Source organism: Xiphophorus couchianus, chromosome 19 (assembly GCF_001444195.1).
Source record: "Xiphophorus couchianus chromosome 19, X_couchianus-1.0, whole genome shotgun sequence".
In the NCBI taxonomy this organism is placed as follows: domain Eukaryota; kingdom Metazoa; phylum Chordata; class Actinopteri; order Cyprinodontiformes; family Poeciliidae; genus Xiphophorus; species Xiphophorus couchianus.
This window is the reverse complement of record NC_040246.1, coordinates 18,927,904-18,950,367: the sequence shown is the minus strand read 5'-3', so window position 1 is coordinate 18,950,367 and position 22,464 is coordinate 18,927,904. Positions and strand designations below refer to the sequence as shown.

Genomic DNA, 22,464 nt, shown 5'->3' with positions numbered 1-22,464 from the left:
ACTGAACATCATCTAGAATAATAAAAAGCTTAACAGAGGTTGGCTCAGAGTGTTTAGGAGGAAATAAAGCTGGCAACCATCAGCATATGGAAAGGAATTCACTGCAAAAACAAAATCTTATAAAGTGTTTTGGTCTAGCTTCTAGTGCAAATATATTAGTACACTTGAAATAAGAAAGAAAATAAGTAATTTTTCAGCAAGATATAGGAGCTTGTTTTAAGTCAATAATTCCTTAATATTGATTTTTAAAAAGTAGTAGTTCCACTGGCAGATTATTTAAATTATAATGTGGGGAAAATATCTTAATATAAGTGAAGTAGCAGTATTTCAAAAGATAGCTCCCAGCAGTGAAAAAGAAGTGACCCAAGTAAAGAGCCCTGCAGTTGTCCTTGTGACAATGACAATAAAGATTTATCTTATCTTATCTTAGTACACCCCAATGCAAGCATCTTTCATAATGCTGTAATCTGCCAGTGGAACTAGTTCTTTTTTTTAACAATATTAAGGAATTAATTACTTAAAACAAGCTCCTACATCTTGCTGAGAAGTTACTTGTAAGTTAGTTTTACCTTATTTCAACTCTACTAAGATATCTGCACTAACAACTAGACAAAAATACTTGGTCATGTTACTAATTTTCAAAAGATAGCTCCCAGCTGCAGAAGATAAAGTTTGAAAAGTAGTGGGCCAATAATAGAGCCTTGTGGTACACCCTATGGAAAATATTCGGGATGCTTTTTTAAATTTTTTATAAAACCACTACTTGGAGATTAATGGTGACACTCAGTCCATCCAGGCTGAAAGTCCTCTGAGGGACTTGCATTGCCAGATCCGATGTTTCTTTGATGAGAAGACATTGGACTGAGGCCTTCCTGTTCCTACCTATGTCCTCCACCTGCTCTAGATAGTCGTTATAGTCTCTCAGGCTGGGGAAGTCGAACTCTCTTTTGTTGTAGCTGCATACAAACAAGAGGAGCAATCACCGACAGTAACAGCATCCATTAAATCAACCATTTTATAAACCATCTCTGCATTCTGCCCCATACACACATACATTAGATCTCAATTAAGGGGCTATTAAAACACTGATAAGATGGAGTGAAAGAGGACAAGGAGGGGCTGCGGAGTAAAAATCTGGCAGAGAAAGAGCCTCCGCCCCCACCACCCGGGGAGACTCATTGTCTACAAAACAAACAATGTAATGAGGAAGACAAAGGAAGCTTAAGAAGTGGGAGGAGGCCTGGAGTAACATATAAACACAGAGAACCACACCCCTAATGCCCACCCCTCTCCCCAAACTCACTCACATTTTCGTCACCTTCTTGCGGATCTCTACCTCCTTGTCCACAGTTGCGTCTTCGAAGAGCTGCACGCGAAAGTTGCTCTTCCTCAGAGGCGTGTCGCATTGCACGCAGTTCCCCGAGCCGCGCACAAACAGCATCTCCACACAGTTCTCGCATCTAAGGCAACAAGCAGAACATTGGCAACACAGCTTCATGTGCAAATACAGTTTTCTACTCATTTCTCCATGAAATGAGGCAATAATGCAGCAGTGGGCGATAATGGGGGATCAGAATATTTCTCCTAAGTGCTCAAAGATGGCCGGAATTACGGTTGGAATGTCGATTAGGCCGCCTCGCACTCTCAGACAAGAGGAAATTAGTCCCAACACCCCATCAGCGGAGTGTCTGTCTGCGCTGGAAAAACGTTTGCTTTATTGTTGTTTCAGCAGACCTCAACCATTCTGCCAGGTTGCATAACATGAGAAAAATCCAGCTCAGTAATTTGTGCAGAACTCATCCCAGAACAGATTATATGATGAGTAACTTTGGATTCATCGCCTGATTAAAGAAAGTATTATGAGATAAAATATTTGTGATTTTAACAATATTCTATCATATTGTCCAGTTTGTAAGACAATGGCCAAAACATCTATTGGAAAGAAAGAGGTAGTGATTTCTTTTCTTTTTTTTGTTGCCAAAAGCACTTTATTTTAACCACTATTTTAGGAAAGTGACAATATACATCTGCCGTTTATTTATTTTTTATTATTATTATCCATAAAGTTTGAGACCTTCAACATTGAAACTGAGCATAAAATTTATTAAGAGGAATTTAACTTTTCAAACCAACCTATCTTAAGTGGAAAAGTAATTATCTCCTTTGTTAAATCATGAATTAAATGTTTTTATTCCCATTTTCCAAAAAGTTGCAATCTAGTATCTGTCTGACAACATGGAGTGTGCTAACAGATTTTTAAAAACATGTTCTAAAGAATTTCAAGAACAGATGAGAAACACATTTTCTTCCAGTTCTTCAGCCTGGAAATGGTTACAAATATATTTCTAAGGCTTTGGGACTCCAGTAAACATTAGCAAGAAATGGAGTGGTAAATCTATCCAGGAGTGGTCGGCCTACCAAAACTACTCCAAGAGAGCATCATCAACTCATCCAGGCAGTCACAGAAAAACCCCTTAATATCTACAGCTCCAAGTTTCACTTGGTTTCCTAAAGGTCAGAGTTTAGGGTTCAACAATGATAAACAGACCAAACAAAAATGGCTTCCATTATTCAAAAACCTGCCTCCTGTTTACCATGAAAATATCTTTTCAGTGTTCTATGGACTGGTATAAAATGACCAGCACTTCAGAAGTAGAACAGTCAAACATGGTGGTGGTAGTGTGATGATCTGGGGATGCTTTGCTGCTTCAGTACCTGGACAATTTACTATAATTGATGCAAACATGAATTCAAGTTCAAAAGCAACTGGGTAACGCAGGAGGACAATAATCCAAGGAACCGGTAAAAAGAAAACTGGCCCACCTAAAAATCACAGTCTAAGTTCAGTTGAAGTGAACTCTAGTGCTGTTTGAATGCATATGTGAACGCCAAGTGGACCAGCGAATGCTCCAAAAGCCGGAAGTGGGCCATAGTGCAGGGAATTCTGGGTAAATACAACCAAAGCAAATGCATGAGACTAGAGCTGGTGGGAGAAATGGCTCCTGATATTTTATCGAAGACAGAAGAGAAATCCTATAAGCACTAAAATCTAACGGCACTCTATTTTTGTTTACATTTTGCTCATGTCTTCTTTGTAGGTGTTTGTGTCACTTCCTTCAGTGGTTCTTGGTGCAACACCCCCACATGCGAGGAGGAGAACAGGTTTTTCAGAGGTTTTGGATCAGTTTGAAAGCAAACCGCAGCAGCTGGAAATGTAACAAATGTCACAATCGACTAAAATCTACTGGGTGTGAAAACATCCTCAAGTATCAGGCATGAAGGTTTTGGAGCGGCCTAGTTAAAGTCTAAACCTAAATATGATTAATATGCAGTAGTATAAGATAAAACTGATTCTTTATGCATGAAAACTCTGAACACAATCAGGCTTTAGGTTTAGAGGTGATTACTGCACTGCCATGCTTTTTGGATAATTGTATTTTTTTTATAAATGACATGATTTGAAAACTGCTCCTTGTATTTTCTCATGTTATTTTTACCTGATATTAAAATTTATTTTATGCACTGAGACATTTTAAGTGTGGAAAAATGTGCTTTATATATCTTCAAGACCACATATGGGACAAAACAGCAGAGTCATGATGAGTTTTTCAGCTGGACTTCATCTTCTCAAGTAATTCTCAACTCTTAATCAGTGATTCAGCTTAATCTGAGCAGTTTTCTGCATCCTCTGATCATCAGGCTCACCTGAGGGCACAGACCTGAATTTAACCATCAATGCAGGTAGGCATTTACCCATCAGTCACACTCCAGTGGAGATTGGACACTGCAGACAATGGGAATGTCCCTTTGTGTCCCCCTGATGGGCTGAAGAGGCCGGATAAACGTTTGCACAGTCGCTCTTTTAATTAAGTCTATGTGGAGCTTTATTGCCACAGAAATCCAACTTCCAGTTCATGACCACCCTCACAAAAATGGACATCTGGTTTCCGAGCACCAGCATTATTCAGAATTACGAGAGGAAAGACGAATTTCTCTTTACACCTCACTGACGGTGTGCCTGAGTCACTTCATTGCCGCCAAATCGAGCCAAGTGAAAAGTTCAAGAAAGACACAAACATTCGGGACAGTCATGCAAGACGTTTCACCTCATCAGCAAGATGCAAAGCAGAAAACACAGCTAGAGAGAAAAGTGCAGACACGTGGAATTTCTCTGTTTACACCCAACGCTTCCAATAAGGGTCAAACAAGCCCAACCTGCCGCAACTTAAAGCGCTAATGCTCTCATGTGTCAGTTTGGCTTGGCCGTAGCCAAGCTGAGATGTTGAAAATGAAAGCAAACCGACAGCCAGAAGCATGTGCGGTGTCCAGTTGGTGTCTCGAAGTTGGGAGCGAGCCCTGGAAGAGGCAGATGTTCGCTGCGGCCTCAGGCTACAGCAGATCTATAGGCCTTGCCATATGGAGGTGGATGGAGGGATTCTGCTTGTTTCCACAGGCCCACAAAGAGCCCATTCATCAACATGGGGGAAGGAGCGGGGCGTAGCTTGCCCCATGCCCCATAAATGGACCACACAACAGAACCCTCTAATGGGCAAATCCTGTGTAACTCTAGAGCTGAGAGGTGACCCCTTAAAATAAAGGGAGGAGACTTTTCCATCTTCTGCTCTGCGCCAGCTTTCATGTTCAGAGACATAACCCCGCTCAGACAGAAAGACGTTTCAGAAGTAACAGCTTGCCATCTCTGTGTCCCAGGGCTGTTGTTGCTGACGAAGTGCTTTGGACACCTCCCTCTCTCACCTGTCCTGCTCAGAGCTCCAGGCTCCTATCTCTTCATCTGCAGCTGTCAGCAGGTCCCAGAGGGGGTGGAGGGGTAATAGGAAGGTAAACAAGGCGATACTGGCTCAGCAAAGAGACTAACACCACTACATCCTAACTCTACCAACCTGCAAGAAAGAGGCAAAGCAAAACGGAACTGTGGGTTGCTGTGATAGAGCTCTTGACCTTCCCAAACCAAAGATGGAGTCCATGTAGACTTCAGTAGGTCCAAAGTTACCAGAATCTACCAACTGTCTTATTTACATCCCTTATAGATCGCAGTAACCCTTTATTTGAAGGGGTATGCATAAGACTAACATGACATGGGGTGTGCTGTGGTGGCGCAGGGGGTTAGCACGCCCCAAGTTTGGAGGCCTTAGTCCTCGACGCGGACGTCGCGGGTTCAATTCCCGGTCCCAACGACCTTTGCCGCATGTCTTCCCCCCTCTCCTCACCCTCCTTCCTGTCTGCCTACTGTGCGCCGCAAAAACTCTTCGGAGAAAAAAAAAAAAAAAGACTAACATGACATAACACCTGTCATGAACATGAAGGAGTCTTCATGAATGCATAAGACTAATGACTGTTGTCATCAAGTGTCATTCGGTAAATAAAGACACTTTTAATTCAAAATTGCACTGAATGTTGAATTAAAAGTCCACTGAACATGTCAACTTTGTATTAAAAGTGTCATTATTTACCAAATGACACTTTATTACAACAGTCGCAGCATTCACAAAGACTCCTTCATGTTTACAACAGTGTCATGTTAGACTTATGGACACCCCTTCAAATAAAGTGTTACCTGGATCGCTTTTCAAACTTAAGGTGCTCGACAGACGCCGCCGCTCCCTCTCCATTCATTTCCTGTAAAACTTCAGCGATGAGGCGACAATCATTGCCCTCCTCCTGCCAAGCAACTGTCAAAATTCGTGTATGTGAAAGTTTGAGCTTGTTCATGTGGAAGTACATGCAGGCTAGTGATGCGATACAAGAAAGTTGAAAAATGTTCAACTTTTGTCACATTGCTGCTGTTGCCATCTTGTCCCGTGTGTTGGGTTTACGGCTTTACGCTGTCGTTCATCACTGCTGGTGTGTCAAGCCCATTAGGAGGTTTTCACACCTGATAAACCGGTAGTCCTGTTTCATTAGGGACCAAGATGTCAACATTTGTCACATTTTCAGCTGCTGCAGATCTTTTTCACACTGTTCTGTGTCAAACAAACCAAACACTTTGATAAACCTATTCACCTCCTCTCCTGTGGGGGCGCTGCACCAAGAACCACTGTACGAAATGACAGAAAAACCTCAGAAGAAGACATGCGCGCATCTGTTGTTTTCATGAAATGTAAACAAAAATGGAATAGGAACAGATTTTAAGAGTTGTAGGATTTCCCTTTAGTCTTTGGTAAAAGACCATGAGCCATTTCTACCTCTAGCAAGAAATTTGCTTTAGGTTTTATTTACCTGTGCTTCGGTCCGCTTCCTTCTTTTGGAGCGGCCTCCAGTCCGCTTGCAGTTCACATACGCGTTCAAACAGCACCAGAGTTCATTTCAACCAAACCAAGGTTTTTAGGCGGACCAGAGTTCATTTTTTAGATTCACATCAGAGTTCAATTATGCAATCAGACCTCCCCAAATGAACCGGACTTTCTAGAACTAGAGATCGATTAAAGCGGACTAAATAGGGCTGGTGTGAAAGCACCTTTACTTACATCCCAATCAATGAAATTTATTAACAGATCGCTTTTCAAACTTAAAAATGAGAAACAAATTGCTTTGCAGAAGCTAAGAGAAAAACAAGTGTTTTCCAAAGCTAATAAAGTCAAAGCACAGAATCAGTGTGATGTGAGTTTGATTTCTGATCCCGGCCTGCATTCAGCTGAATGTTGTAGCATCCGAAGTGAAGTTAAGCTCTTCTTGGGAGGCCCAGAAAGCAATGCATTACAGTAATCAATTCTACATGTTATAAAAGCATGTATTAGTATCTCTGCATTGGACCGAGAGAGAAACTCAGGCGAAACTGATGATATAATATTCTGAGCTTCTTCTACTGTCTTAAACTGAGTTCTGTCCTGAATAAAGAATATTCTCAAGCATCTAAACTTCTAAAACATAGTAAAAAAAAAAAAAGAATAAATGAATCTCAGGTCATCAACAACATTGATGTCTTTGTCACAAACACAGCTCTAAAAGTGAATGTGATGTTTTCTGATGATACCATCCCACAGTACCATAAAAATATGGGACCTAAAACTGAACCTGGTGGAACACCATAATGCGGAGCTATGCTCATAAATAGGGAAAACCATATACTATCAAAGAGTTGTGTTGCTTCTTACAAATAACCCTGATTACCTAACCTGGAAGGCTTAGACTGATTAAATGGGTAACTATCCTCACTAATACAGTGCTGCACTGACATTTGAGTTTATAGCCATGGAGGAAACAAATTAATCATAAAGGGATCTGAAAGAGTTCAGCTGAATGTCGTAAACCAGAAAAAAGACATAAAAAGATATCTAAGGACTCAGGAAAACTAGTCACCAACGTTCAAATTGAAATTAATATGTGGGAAATGATGGGATTCAGGAAGACCAACAAAAATTTTATCCAGAAAAACCGTTTCTTTAAGAAGAAAACCATAACTGTATGAAATGCAGAGGTGTTTCACCAAGAAGAATGGGTAAAGAACCTCAAGCTGGGTGCGGGTTGACAATTCACAGTAAAAACTAGGCCAACGCTTTGGATCAAGGTCATTTGGTTAGCCTCACAACACAACAGTTTGATCATAAATTTAAAATATTTTCCTTTTTTTTTATTGTTCTCTGAAATATTGCCAAAAACTTTGTATGTAAACTTCTGAGCACAAAATGTTAAATTTTACCTTCCACAAAGCTTTTCTAGAATTTGAGATTTGAGCTGAACAACTAAATATGTTTCCAGAAACACAAGTCAGTCCAATAAAATGCCGCAATCAACCGTATTAAATGCTGCAGCTACATTAGAGCATTTAAAACCAGCACCGATGTTCAGAAAATTATAAATTACAATATTGTTGTTTTGAGACTATTTTCAAGTAACATATTGATAATGGCATAATAATGCAAGTTTGCTCTCTCAAAAAACAAAAAAAATTATTATTTTGTGAAAACTAAAACTGGAGCTGGAAGATATTTTAAATATCCTAAATAAAAAACAAAAGCAGTAAATAAAACTGAAATAAGAAAAATATACACACAACAAAAACCATGAATAAAAATAAGATTATGATGTCTCTTTAAACAAAATTACCCATCAAAAAATATTAATCATCAGACTGGAAATTATGGAGCTTATTTTAATTAATCGTGCAATTAATTGATTAATTGCTTACTGCAACAGGCTTACATGAAGTTTATTCATCTTAAATGCAAAATTTTTATATTTTTGTACAATTTTGGCTCAATTACAGCTCTGAATATTTTGCTCTTTCAGTAAATTTCCTTTTTTAAGTCTGTATCTTCCATTCAGCAGCTAATCGATCACTAAATTAGTTGACGATTATTTCAATTATCGATTAATCACATTTAATTTGTCTAATTATTTCAATCCTAATCTGCACCATGTCAAATGCCAAAGAAAAGTGTTTGATGTCATTCTGTAAACATAGTAAGTAACACACTTTAAGCTTAATCAGTGTCAGTCTTCCAAAACGAGGTCTAGTGGAGTTTAAATTTAGATTCATGGAGGAGGAACTAAAACCTTCAGGGTTTGTTTAGCTCAAATCAAACAGTTTAAAAGCAAAACACAAGCTCAAACATTCAATTTAATTCAGTTTGTTAAATGCAAAATTTCAATGTCATATGAAAGAGACATTAAAAAATTCAATTTAGATCAAATCAATTCATACAACCTTACAAAACAAGTTTCAAAACATCCACCGAATGATATTAGAGATGACAGAAATAAAAATAAAAAAACAGGTAAATAGTCTGCTCTCAGCAGGAGCAAAGCCAAGGTGACCTGATCCAGGGCGCTGCTTAAAATTGCTTCATTTGCAGAATCGTTTAATTTTCTGCATGTAGCTCTCCATCCAGACTGAGGCGGGAGGAGTTATGAGCCCTCGTTGACCTGATGACGAAGCACAACCACTTCCAACTGGTACTACGCTCAATAAGCAGAAGGTGGGGTCGGAAAAGTCACGCTGATCAGGCCACCGCGGAACGACATCCATCCAGAGAGCTGCTTCTATGTCTACCCGTCTGTAAACTACAACTAATAATGATAAACTACATAAATATCACATACAGGAGAAGAAAATACAGCTGGGGGCGGTTCATGGTGTTGAGGTAAAAAATGTTGCCCTAAAATGAAAGGAACTCCATTAAGATGTCCAAGACACAAGCCAACCATAAAAGTGAAACTGTTGGGAGTGAAATCTGCAAAAACACAAAATATTTCCAAGTACTTTTGGTCTAGTTTCTACTGCAAATATCTTACACATGAAATAAAACAAAAGTAACTTACAAACAAGTTTTCAGCAAGATATAGTAGCTTGTTTAAAGTCAATAAATCCCTAATATTGACGAAAAAAGCAAGTTCCACATTATTTTACTTATAACACATTTTCCCACATTATAAGTGAAATAATCTAGAACGTTTTCATCAATATGAAGGAGTTATTTACTTAATACAAGCTCTTACATCTTGTTTGTAAATTTGTTTCATTTTATTTCAAGTGTTTTAAGATATTTGCACAAAAAACTAGACCAACAATTCTAAGATTTCGTGTTTTTTCAGTGTTTGGACAATCCAAATGTCTTCTGGAGAAAAGATTGAGCTGCTTGGCAACAACTTAAGGGATTTTGAATTAGAGGAGTCAAGATGAGGCTTTCAAATGTACAAACTGTCATGCAAGCCGGTGGCAGCATCATGCTGAGGGAATGAGCAGATGTGGTACTTCTGCATTGCACAAGCACCAATAATTTTTGTTTATTCATCCTCATTATTTCCCTCTTATGACATTATTTATATGAATGTTTCTTCTTCTCCCATCTAATTCTGCAGCATTCATAATCAGCTTCTTATATTTAAAACTTTTTATCACATCATGTTATTGAATTATGATAAAGATATGTTTCAAACTCTTACATTTTCCCTGAAGATATAAAAATATGGTAAAACAAACTTTTTCTCTTTTCTTTGCTCCACATCTGTGCAATAAGCTAAAAAATAACATAGTTGATACAATTACTCAGGTCTGAATTGTGTTTGGTTTTGGAGCTTCGGAGAAATAATTTATTTTGCCTTTTTTTGTTATTTTTATTACTTACATGAATTATTGTCATTCTGATTCTTAAAATACCAACATTATTAATGTCTGATGATGTAATTTTTAAATATTAAATGATCGATAATTCGATCAGTATTTGAGTAAACTTTTTACCAAACACTTATTTACTCTTACTTGAGTAATTTTTTGGATGGCTACTTTTTACATTTACTTGAGTAGAAATATGTTGAAGTAGTGCGACTCTTACTTCCGTACATTTTAGCATTTTTGGGTACTCTACTGCCTCAAACCTTGGCAACAATATTTCTCCATAGGGAAAAAGGAAAAATTTTGCCGTCTTGCCTTAACGTGCCTGAAATGAGCGAAAGCTCCAACTTATACCGTTCACACTTAGATTTAACGGTAAAATATGATTAAAAAATATTATCTACTGACATTTAAGTGGGGCCTCTCAGCTTCCTGTGGGTTATTTTTGTAAACTCTGCCCTGTTCTACAGAAATTACCCCCCTACTGCTGCTTTCTGGGGCGGTTGGAGGACTTACAGCGTGTGGCCGCAGACGTTCACCATCAGCTTCAGCGACGGGTTCCTGTACTTGGTGGTCTTACATCTCGGACAGCCCTGGTCGTCCATTTTTTATTGTTATTTTTAGTATTTCTGTCAGAAACAAGCTTCATAAAAATGTCAACATCTGCGAGCGTCTACTGAGGCGGACCGAAGCGTCTCTCTGAGAACGCTCCCACTGGAAACGCCTCTAATAACAATAGTTCCTACCCCTCGGACAGGCGTAGCGGACTGCAGGAGTATTGAGGTATATATAAAACCCACAACTTAATTTCTGTTTTCAATCCTCTTTCCTAGAATCCCACACCTACATCTAGTTTATGAAATCTCTGTTAGAGGTCTATTGAGAATGAGAATACCATTAAAATCATTACATTTGACTTGATTTAAGCATAAACTAAATTATTTCAATAGTTTAAAATGTCAGATTTAAAGCTGCAGGGTAACTTTTATAAAAATGGTGGGGTTTTTTTTTTTTACATATTTGTTGAAACTGTTCCTATCTTGTGACAGTATAGTACGAGATAGGTAGTCTGTGAAAAAAAATCTAAATATTGTACCTGCTACTAGTGCTAACTAGAACTAGCCTGTCATGAAGGCTAAGGCTAGTTATCATGACCACCGGTGATGGTGGATAAACAGTTTCCTGTAACGATGAGTTGTTCCTCCACTATGAACACATTTAGCAACATGGTCAAGTGCTTGATTGACAGCAAGAACCTCCTCATGGCTCTGATTGGTTGTTTTTGACTGGGAGTGGTGCATTTCTTCACACAGCAATTAGCATAGGGATGAGGTGGAGGAGTGCGACCATTTCACAGATTATCTGTCTCACAACAAACTGTCATCACATGGTGATAGTTTTAACAAATAGGTTAAAAAAAACAACAACAACAAAACATTTTTAAAATAAATATTACAGACTGCAGCCTTAAATTAATTTTACTTACTAAAAGTACAAAGACAGTCTTTTTTGCTTGATTGTTCTGGTAGCATAGCTACAATCTGATGCTATGAGTTTAATATCTTCTTTATCAAATCCAATCCAAGTTTTCTTATCCAGCACTTTAAAACAATCACAGTGGACCAAAGTGCTGTACAGAAAAATAAAATAATAAAATACAAGAATAGATTAAAAAAACATAAAACAGCTGGTTCTGGACTTTAACTGGGTCATTGTGATACAAAAATTTTCTTCTAATTTTCTTGATATTGTTCTTTTGTGTTTTTGACTCTGTGATGCTGAAAAATAAAATTCATCTTCATCTTTTAAGCAGACATGTAAAGGATTCAGTTGGTGCTTGTACTACTGATAAATTCATCCACCTCGACAAAAACCTTTTCTCCATTCTGAAAGAAATAAAAAGCCACCCGGCAGCATACCGCCACCACCATATTTTACTATGGGTGTGGTGTTCTTCTTTTGATGTACATAACTCATAAATCTTTCTCCCGTCAGGTTTGCAGAGGTTTTCAATGTGCTTTTTGTATTCTTCTTCTCCCGACTGGTACATTTGTCCAGTAAGATCCTTTGAGACATTTCGGCAAAATATAACTTTAGAAACTTAGAAAAGCTCCCGGAATTGCTGACGGTGAATCAAAAAATGCTTTGAAAAAGGTGCGAATAGTCAGGTTTTTGCATTTTTTATATATATGTATTTTTTCTTCACTAAATTTGTCCATTTTCCATTTGAACCATACCGACCAAATGTTGCATTAATGTAGAAAAAACTGATTGATAAATTTTTGCTAAGGTTTTATGCAAAAAATAAATCAGATTATCCTAAGCATTTCAGAATAAGAAATAAAAACAGAAATATTTTATTTTAAATACTTTTTGCAAGTATTGCAAAAAACTAATTAATATAAGAATACAGAAAACGTGTTTTTAAAAAAGCAACATTGTGGTTTGAATTAAGTTCATATATATCAAACAGATTGGAAACAAAAGTGTACATTTAATTTATCCTCTTTTCCATAAATAACAAGCAATTTTATTAATAAAGGAATGAAAATCACAAAATCTGATTAGCCATGAAGAACCATTAAATTACTCATGTTTTCTCTTCTTCAAACTCTCTGAGGTCAAACTGTACAGAGTTTAATCCTTTTGATTCATTAACTCCTTCATAATATCATATTTATATCAATATAAGTGCAATATGTGAAAATTGCAGATGAGCAAAAATAATCTCAAAAATTTAATTTGTTTCTGTTTTAAAGGATTATTTTTCCTATTAGGTGAGGGAAATATCCATGTGACAACTAAACTGTAAAAATTGGCCTCTTATTTTAACAGTTCAAAATGATTTTAGTAACATTTATTCCAGGTATCTTGTTATAGACTAAACATCTAGGAAAATATATCTATTTTTAATTATAAGAAAACTCCAAAGTCACATTGGATTAAGTTATTATTTACTAATAATCTCAAAATATTGCTGTCAATTTTAAATAGGCCAATAAAAAATGTTGCACCATATCAGCACCTGTAGATGAGCTATATTTGATGTTCGCTCCATTTATGCATAAAGTGCATTTTATTGAATAGAAGTATTGTAAAGATTTGGGGTATTTTTTTATAAAGCCTGACCAGGAAAGATCAAATCAGATTATTAATGGTTTGTGTTTTGTGTTTTTTGTTGTTGTTTGTTTGTTTGGGTTTTGTTTTTTTTTTAGCAATAACTCATTTTAATATGCTGAATGAATCTGGTGTTGTTTGTTTAGGTTGGCAAGAGCAATTAAGTTTTTTTTTTCCACATTTAAGATTTGTTTTCTGTTGACGCCAGCAGCAGAAAAAATATTCAAAATAACAACGAGCAAGATCATTCCCTTTGTTTGCTTTGTCTTTGGAGAAACTTAATGAGAGCACTCCCATATTTCCCCTTGGATTTCCCTGCCTTGATGTGGGAATAAAAACACTTTTGTGCATACCTTCATGCAATGCAGCTACTGAGAACAGAGGCAACAAGAACTTCCCGTTCCCACGATCCCAGAAGCACTCACCTTGCACAGGTGAACACCGGGAATAAAGCCCTGCTGGAAGCTCCATGACCGACAGCTGAAAGCCAAACATTCGCGCATGAATCGCGCTCGCTCCTCCCTCATGGGGCCCTCAGCGGCCAATGGCGTGGCTCTCCTTCAGATAGAGCCCAGCGTATCTCCCTCCAGCCCCAGTCCCCGCAGAGTAAAAGTCACGTTGGAAGGAAGAGGGGAGAGAGATATCTGCTTACAGCTGCTGTCAGATATCCGATCGGGTTCGCATGGCGAGGAGGTAACCTGATCGAGCGGGGAGGAGTGACTCTGCCAGGGAAGGCTCGAACAAAAAAAAAAAAATGTCTTCTTCTTCTGCCGGAGAGGTCACGGCAGTGAATGACATCAAGAGGGAAAATGTGAAGGAGGTGGATAAGCGTGAGAGCATCAAGTTGGTGGCGCTGGACGCGGCGGAGTTGTCCATGGAGCGCACGGCTCCCAACGCCGACGCGGTGCGCACGGAGCTGCTGGTGAGCGCCGCTTCCTCCCTGGCTTTCTCCCCGGAGCAAGTGGCGTGCGTGTGTGAGGCGCTGCAGCAGGGGGGCAACGTGGACCGGCTGGCGAGGTTCTTGTGGTCCTTACCTCAAAGCGACCTGCTCCGCGGCAACGAAAGCATTCTGAAAGCCCAAGCCCTCGTTGCCTTCCATCAGGCGCGCTATCAGGAGCTCTACAGTATTTTGGAGAACCATAGCTTCAACCCGTCCAACCACACCTTTCTGCAGGAACTGTGGTACAAGGCCCGGTACACGGAGGCGGAGAAGGCGCGCGGGAGACCCCTGGGCGCCGTGGATAAATACCGGATCCGGAGGAAATACCCTCTCCCTAGGACTATCTGGGACGGCGAGGAGACGGTTTATTGTTTCAAGGAGAGGTCGCGGAACGCGCTGAAGGATCTCTACAACCAGAACAGGTACCCGTCTCCAGCCGAGAAACGGAATCTGGCCAAGATAACCGGACTCTCCTTGACCCAAGTCAGCAACTGGTTCAAAAACAGGCGGCAGAGGGACAGAAACCCATCGGAAGCGCAGTCCAAAAGGTAAGGAAACAAAGAGAAAAACACGATGCACACGTTTCTGTCTTCATCTCCGACTTTCTACCGGCCAAAAAGATCTGTGCGCAAAAGGCGCATCTGAACAATCGCTTGATAAATTCAATTTTAGATCTCTCATCGTAAAACAACTCAACATAACTTTATTATATGCGCACATTTCGATATCCCTGTCCAGGATTAGGGCACAAAACTTAATGACGTTATTTAATCACTTAATAACTGCGAATGTCGCGTCAGACACAGTTTAGGAGTGAACGTGTGAATTATTAACTGGAAATAGTTAGGGAACAGAAAAAGCTTTAGCAGCACGCTTTTAATGTTTTGAAATATGAAGCTGTTGCCGTTCAGATCCGGTTTCAAGCGAAGCGGAGAGTCATGGAAACCAGAGGCAACCAAATATCTTCAAGCCTCAGAGATCCGGCTGACAGGCGGGCGGGCAGGCCGGCGGGAGGAGGATGTAACTTTGAAGAAAGAGTTCAAAAGGCGACTCTGGATGAGCCTGTGCGTGAACACGCAAAGATCAGTACATAAATTATTTTCATGATGACTTTCTTCTCTCACGAACTAAAAGGATCTCCATCAGCTCTGCTTCATCTCATAATCCCGCAGACACACACACAAAGATGTGAGGGCTGGTCTTTCATGTTTTTCCCTGTGAACAAAGCTGACGCACACCTGGTAGAGGTGACCCCTTCTGCCTTCTTCCTCACATTCACACACACAAACATACACACACACACACACACACACACACAAACAAACGTCTTTATTAATCTCCAAATGGTTATTAACCTGTGGATTTCTTTGTAGGGCCACATGGTTGGGGGTTGGTCGTGCGTGTGCGCGCCCTGCGTTGGAGAGAGGGAGGGAAGGAGAAGGAAGCAGCTGTTTTAATCCCTCTTTATAAAACGAGACCATAATAACAAGGAAGAACCTTTCAGTCCTTGTGGTTTTAAGGAGGATTTCTGTTGAAAACTGAAAAATGTGGATTTTAGTTTTACTTCCAAGCCATTTGTTGTTGCAGAATTTATTGCGCCAAATGGTCACAGGGTTGTTGCTGCTGTCAGAGCAGCTCTCCATGAGAGCAGCCCTCTTTACCTCCTAGAGGTAAAGAGGGCTGCACAGTCACAACTTCAGCTCTTTAATAACCAGAGGTGGGTAGAGTACAAAACATACTCTAAGTATCTAACTATTCTTACTCCAGTAAAAGCAAAAAGTATTTGGTAAAAAGGCTACTCAAATATTCATTTAATGTTCGTATTTTAAAGACAAAAATGAAAATAATTCATATAAATAACATAATTACAAAATAACAAACATAAGGAAAAATTCTCCAAATCTGTTTCTTTCCATTTAAAGCTTATACATTTGTCTGTGTCTGATTAACTTTTGGCTAAAATAACTTTGTTCTTCATTCAGTGATTTAAGGCTTCAAATAATGATTTTTTTTTTAGTAATTGGTTAATCTATGACTTATTCTGACAATTAATTGATTAATCGTCAGTTTAATCGATCAATTTTTCAGTTGATTGGATTAAAAAAAACAATTCGGCACATTCTAGATTTTCCATTTAACTACTTAAACCCTTTCTGTACAATATTAGAAATGTTATGGAAAGTGCAAATAAACAAATAATTCAATTCCATTTTACATAAGAAAATAAACACTTTATTATCTAAAATGTATAACAAGTTATTTTAAAGAAAACAATTTGAGTAAAACATATTGACACAATAAAGGTGTTTTTAATCTTAAATATTTATATTTTTTGTACAGTTTTGGCTAAATTGCTGCTCTGAATATGTTGTTTTTTCAGAAAATGGTCTTTTTTTAATTCTCTGTACTCCAGGTAACAATTAATCGATTACTAAGTTAGTTGACAACTATTTCAATAATCAATTAATCACAATTAATCTGATTAATCGTTTCAGTCCTACAGGAAAGTTGCACATAGTGGGTAGAGAATCCAGATATTTTACTCAAGTAAGAAGAGCAATACTTCATAATAAAGTTAGTCAAGTAAAAGTAGAAAGTATAACTTAGTAAAAAGTATTTTTTTTCCAAAAAGTTACTCAAGTAAATATAACTAGTTATCACCCACTTTGTTAATAATGCAGAGCTGTAATATTTTGTGTTCTTTCCCAGAAAACAGTCAGTTATAGGAAATTTAGTTTCTTCTTCTCTGTTTTGTGACTCATCTGTTTTTCTGCTGGCGCCCGGCAGTGAGTCTGATGGAAACCACAGCACAGAGGACGAGTCCAGTAAGGGCCAGGAGGAGCTGTCCCCTCGTCCTCTCTCCAACTCTTCAGACGGAGTGATAACCCACGGGAGCCTCCCGGCTCAGGCTGGACCTCTGGACGGGGGGGTCGTCATCCAGCAGATTGGCGACATCAAGATGTCAGGATCCAGCGGCGGTGGCGTCTACAACGGCAGCCTCGCAGCCACTAATACTTCCTCCACCGTGTTTCACAATGGCGGCTCATCCTACCTCCACTCGCCTGGAAACATCCTGTTCAACGGGCTCAATCTGGGCATCCAGCCGCTGGCGTTCAACCCCCTGAGGCCGCCCGGCGGAGTGCTGCTGGGTGGCTCCGCGGGGGACATGCACATGCAGACGGGCCAGGAGAAGGGACTGGGCGGCGCTGAGGAGTCCGTCCTGCAGTACTCCTCCTACTCGGGCTGTGTGAATGGGTCGGAGGTGAAGCTGGAGGACGTCCACACAATGGCGGCCCAGAACGGAGGCTCCTCTGTGCTCACCTTCAGCTCGCCGTCTGCAGCTCTGCAGCTCGGCGGCTACAGTCTGGTACCGGTACCGAGCGGAGTCCCTGACAACGACGGCAGCGCGCTGCTCAACAGTGATGTAGGTCTTCCTCCTCTACAACTGCCGTCTGCTTCATCTTCCTCAACAATTACTCAACAAGGTGAGTCCTAGCAAATAATAAGCCTTTTTAAAAGGTTATTATGAAGGCTGCAACTAATGATTATTTTTAATCAACGATTATTCGATCGATTATTCTGACGATTAATCGATTAATTGGATAGTAAACTTGACACGTTCTACAGATTTTTCATTTAACACTGAATAAGGAGAATGGAGCTCCAACTCTGTCAAACTCACTGTATTTCAGCTTATTTATCATGACAACTTAATAAACTTCATTTAATTTGATTACTTGTAATAAATTAACTAATTTTTTAAGTTGAATCACCTGTTTTCAAGCTTATTCTGTACTAATATTAGAAATACACTGAAATAGGATTATTTTTTAACTAAGAAAATAAACATTTTATTGACTAAAATACAATGACATATCATTCTTTTACTGAATGATTGATCATTTGTAGCAAAGGATGCATCTGCAGCTAAAGATACTCCTAAAATTCAACTCTTCCTGCTTGACTCAACACCAGTTGGACTAAACTGTTGACTGTTTTTTGGACTTTCTGATTAATAATTGGATAGCAAAAGTTGCTTAAAATGAAGTTTTTGCTACAAAATTTGAACCAGAAGCAAAAACTATGCCACTTGAGGAGTTTTAGGTAGAACATACAATTTTGGCTTAATTAACCACTTTGACTGTGTTATTCTTTCACCAAATGGCCTAATCGATTCCTCAATTAGTTGACGATTGTTTCAATGATCGATTAATCACGATTAATCATTTCAGCCCCAGTTATTTTAAAATTATAAACAAGCTGAAGAATTGAAATGGGTGCAGTAACACTAATAAATGCATTTTTGTCGATATTCTAATGAAGTTGGGTAAATTTCATTTATTTCATTAAATAAATAGATGATTTTAGCTTCCAATAGAAATTTCATTTCCTCTGAGGAAAATACTTTGCCATATATTTTACATTGAAACAACAAAACCGACATTTTTATCTCTCGTCTGACAAAGCAGAAGTGTACACAGCAAAAAGACAAAATCTTACCAAGTATTTCTGTCTACTTTCTAGTTCAAATACTCACAGTAAAGTTTTGGCAATATGTAGGAACTTGTTTTAAGCTAATAATTCCTTAATATTGATAAAAAGTGGTACTGGCAGATTATTTCCCCTTTAATAAGAAATTAGTATTTTACATTTGCCATTGAAACTATTAATTTTTCATCAGTATTATGACATTACTTACTTAGAATGAGCTCTTATATATATCTTCCAAAAAGTTACTTGTAAGTTAGTTTTGTTTTATTTCCAGCGAACTAAGATATTTGCACTGGAAACCAGACAAAATACTTGGTAAGACTTTGTGTTTTTGCAGTGTAGTGTGTCAGTCTCTTCTGAATGCCTTAAGTAAACCAGCAAGTTTCACTGGTTATCAAAATCAAATACATTTTATTACTCGAATAAATTGACTGAATTTCATCTGGAGCAAAAATTAAACAACTCCCGAAAGTTTTAATCTGCAGTTAAAATGATTTAGCTGCAGTTATAACTCTGAACAAATTGATTACAGCTTTTCATCCTTCTTAAATTTTTGTCTGGGTTTTGTTTTTGTCGTTCGCCTGTCTCGGTTTGGGCCGCAGGAAAACATGCTCCCATGCATATTTCTAAAAGCGGTGATCTGTTTAGATGAATAAAAACAAGCTATGAAGTCACCATCACTAATCATCACTGCATTGTTGATCTCCAGAGCAGGCAGTGAAGGTGCATTACAGGCCATCAGCAGCAATGAAATGCATGAACAGAGGAAGAAGAAGAAATTACAGCATTTATTGTGACATAAAGCAGAGAATGGACTGCAGAAACCCCCCAAAAAGCAGAAAATTACAGCTTCCCTTTGAGTCCTGGCAGACTGGAGCGTTTGTTCTGCTGGTCGGGCTGAAAAAGCACAAAGTGTGTGAAACATGCAGCAGTATTTCTGAGAAAAAGGTCTGTGCAGACTGCTGCGCTGGAATATTTTCATTCACAAATCAATAACTTGGCTACTACCACTCCAAGACGAGTAAATCTTTCTCACAGACTTCCAGTACTTTTATTTTTCCTTCATCTATTCATCTTGAAAAATTTTATTCTTCTACCCAAAGCTGTGCAGATTAATTTAACTAATGGGTTTTAGAGCAACTGAGAAAACATGAATGAATGTTTATTTCCCTTTTTTTTTATGTTTCATTGCTGGCGTCTCCTGCTTTTGTTTTATGAATTGCACTGGGTGTTTCCTGCTTTAATAATTAGCTTCGTTTGTCTCAAAAAGACTTGCCTGTCAAATTAAATGTTTGTTTTTTTCCGTCTGTAAACTTCGGTTAACGATTAATCAGTTGTTAGTTGATGATTATTTTATTAATTGATTAATCACGATTAATCAGTTGTTAGTTGATTATTTTATTAATTGATTAATCACGATTAATCAGCCGGAGTCTAGTTTTAACTTTACTTCCTGTTTTTACAGGTAACATGTCTCTGAACAACGCAGCAGTGAGCTCGTCCAGTGAAGACTCCTTCCAGCCGCAGGACAAGCTGACCATGACGTCTCTGCACCACAACAGCGTCCTCTACAGCCTGAGCAACCACACCGCCATCAAGAAGGAGCCTCTGGACGGCGGCATTTACTCCTCGTACCACGCCGGGCTGCACCTGGACCCCAGCGGTCAGATCAGCTACACCGGCCCCGACTCGGCCTCCAGCCACGCCGCCGCCGCCACCACCGACGCCACCGTCAGCTCGTCCAGCTCCGAGCCGGAGGTCTACACCACCCTCACCAACAGCACGCCTCTGATGGCTCCGACGGACCAGGGCGCCCATCACCACCTGCAGCCGGCGGAGTACCTGGGCTCCCACCAGGTGCACCGAGGGGCCCCGCCCTCACACCTGATGGGCCCCGGAATGAACAGCGACTACATGAACCTGCAGGAGAGCAAGGCGGACGGCTCGGGATCCGGGGGGATGAACGAGATGGTGCGGGCGATGTGCGGGGAGCTGGAAGAGGGGAAGGAGCTAGCCAAACTACAGACTGTGCAGATGGACGAGGGCATGTCCGACCTTTAACCTCAGACTTTGAAGCACTCACATCCACCTGGGCAGTCATATGATGAATCTTTTTACTCTTCTGTGTTTGTGTGAGTGTGAGTTTTTAAGCATTGATTTCCTTTAAATTATTTGCTTTTATTTTCACTTTTGAAATGCACTCTAGTCAGAAAGGATTCGCGTGTGTGGGCTGCTTCAGCTTTTTACAAAAACGTAAAAATAAAAGAGGCTGTGACGTGTTAAAAAACATTCATGTGAAGAACTAGTGAGACCTAGTCCACATGTAGCCGGTTATCTGAGAAAACAAATACATTTTTACAAGTTATCCTCCTTCATCCACACGAAAACTGTTTAATATTCTTACGTTTTTAATGATATTAAAACGTAATATCACTAAAAACATATACAAAACTCCGTATATGTGTTTAGGGTCCCATATATTACAATTTGCGGCAAATAATGCGTCAATGTATCCACAAACTTGCTTTAACATGATTCCCAAACAACATTGTTTTGTATTTTATTACCTTTATATTCTAATTCGCTATTTAAAAGTAGTTCAACTTGTATATCCGTCTGCACAAAGAGAACCTCCAGCCGACATGTTTGAATCCTAACGGAAAGAAGTAGTGATTGTTTTGTAGCGATCTGATTGGCCGACGTAGGTTTTAGTTTTGCGCTACACTGCCCCCTATGGGTTTGGCGTGTTTAAAACAACGCTCAGGGACGTAACCGAGCCCTTGTTTGTGATCTAAATTTTTAAACAATATTGCAGAAATATTTACGACGGAGAATTAGGGTCATCCTGGATAGTATAAAAAAGGATAATTAAATTTCAGCAGAAAAACTCAGAAATTTTGAGATTGATTTCAGAAAATTTCTAGAAAAAAAGTTGAAAATTTGCAAGAAAAAAACTCTTTTAAAAAAAAAATCTTATAAATTTACCACAAAAAACAAGGAAATTTCTGAGCTCTAAAAGTTTAAAATTTGCAAGAAAAAAAAAGAAGAAATTTTTAGCTTAATCTCAGAAATTTCCTAGAAAAAATAAGGAACTATCTGGGCTCCAATGTTGTATGTTTGAAAGAAAAACTCAGAAATGTTTACATTAATCTAAAAAATTTACCACAAAAAAACAAGACAATTTCTGGGCTCTAAAAGTTTAAAATTTGCAAGAAAAACCTCTGAGATTTTGAGATTAATCTCAGACGTTTCCTAGAAAAATCTTGGAAATTTCTGAATTTCAAAAGTAAAAAATCTTCAGCTTTTAAACCTGAGAAATGTACCAAAAATGTAAAATTTTCTACTTAGGACATTTCTGAGAACAGGGACAAAATTTCAGAGTTTTTGGGCTCAAATTTACTCTTTTTTTCTGTCTACAACAGCCATAATAGTATAGTAGATATTTGTTTCTAAAAGACCCGGCTACGTGTGGACCAAGCTTTAGGTTGCTCTGAGCGATGAGACGTAGCCGCTACATTGAGTCTGAGCTTCTTTAAATGAGCATCTTTATAGACAGCACCTGCTACTTCCTGTTGAGTGGACGTGATCTGCAGAAGCAGGTGCTGGAATGCCTCGGGTCACGTGACCGGGATGTTCCTCCAAACCAAATGCATCATGTGGGTCGAACTAAAAAAGGTCACTCTGTAGGGGGGAGAGGGAGAAAGCTACTAGCTGAACAGCTTCACTGAAGGACTGGAAGGAATTGGTGAACAACACAGAAAAGTTGCTGATTTAGGAAGAAAAGTGTCCTTGACGACACATTTTAATGTCTCTAAAAGCTTCTCAAGTCCATACAAAATGCTGC

At 38.9% G+C, this 22,464-nt stretch overlaps 2 protein-coding genes across 3 annotated transcripts in view; one reads left to right on the top strand and one right to left on the bottom strand.

The window, feature by feature from the left end:
• Window positions 1-13,723, bottom strand: part of mnat1 (MNAT1 component of CDK activating kinase) — a 59,873-nt gene extending 46,150 nt beyond the window's left edge. Inside the window, exons 1-3 of one of the 2 annotated variants that reach the window (XM_028000224.1) lie at window positions 13,615-13,723; window positions 1,308-1,460; window positions 883-956 (exon numbers count right to left, since the gene is read on the bottom strand). In XM_028000224.1, coding sequence (XP_027856025.1) covers window positions 883-956; window positions 1,308-1,441 — 208 coding nt within the window. In that variant the 5' untranslated portion in view covers window positions 1,442-1,460; window positions 13,615-13,723. Of the gene's footprint in view, window positions 1-882; window positions 957-1,307; window positions 1,461-10,588; window positions 10,789-13,614 lie in introns of those variants that run through there. The other variant, XM_028000223.1, reaches the window with a different exon arrangement.
• A 42-nt stretch (window positions 13,724-13,765) lies between these two features.
• On the top strand, window positions 13,766-21,601 carry six4a (SIX homeobox 4a). Its single transcript, XM_028000219.1, has 3 exons — window positions 13,766-14,677; window positions 16,917-17,614; window positions 20,086-21,601. Exons 1-3 carry the CDS (start codon window positions 13,944-13,946, stop codon window positions 20,679-20,681), a joined length of 2,028 nt encoding a protein of 675 aa, XP_027856020.1. The 5' UTR covers window positions 13,766-13,943; the 3' UTR covers window positions 20,682-21,601.
• Window positions 21,602-22,464: the final 863 nt, after the last annotated feature.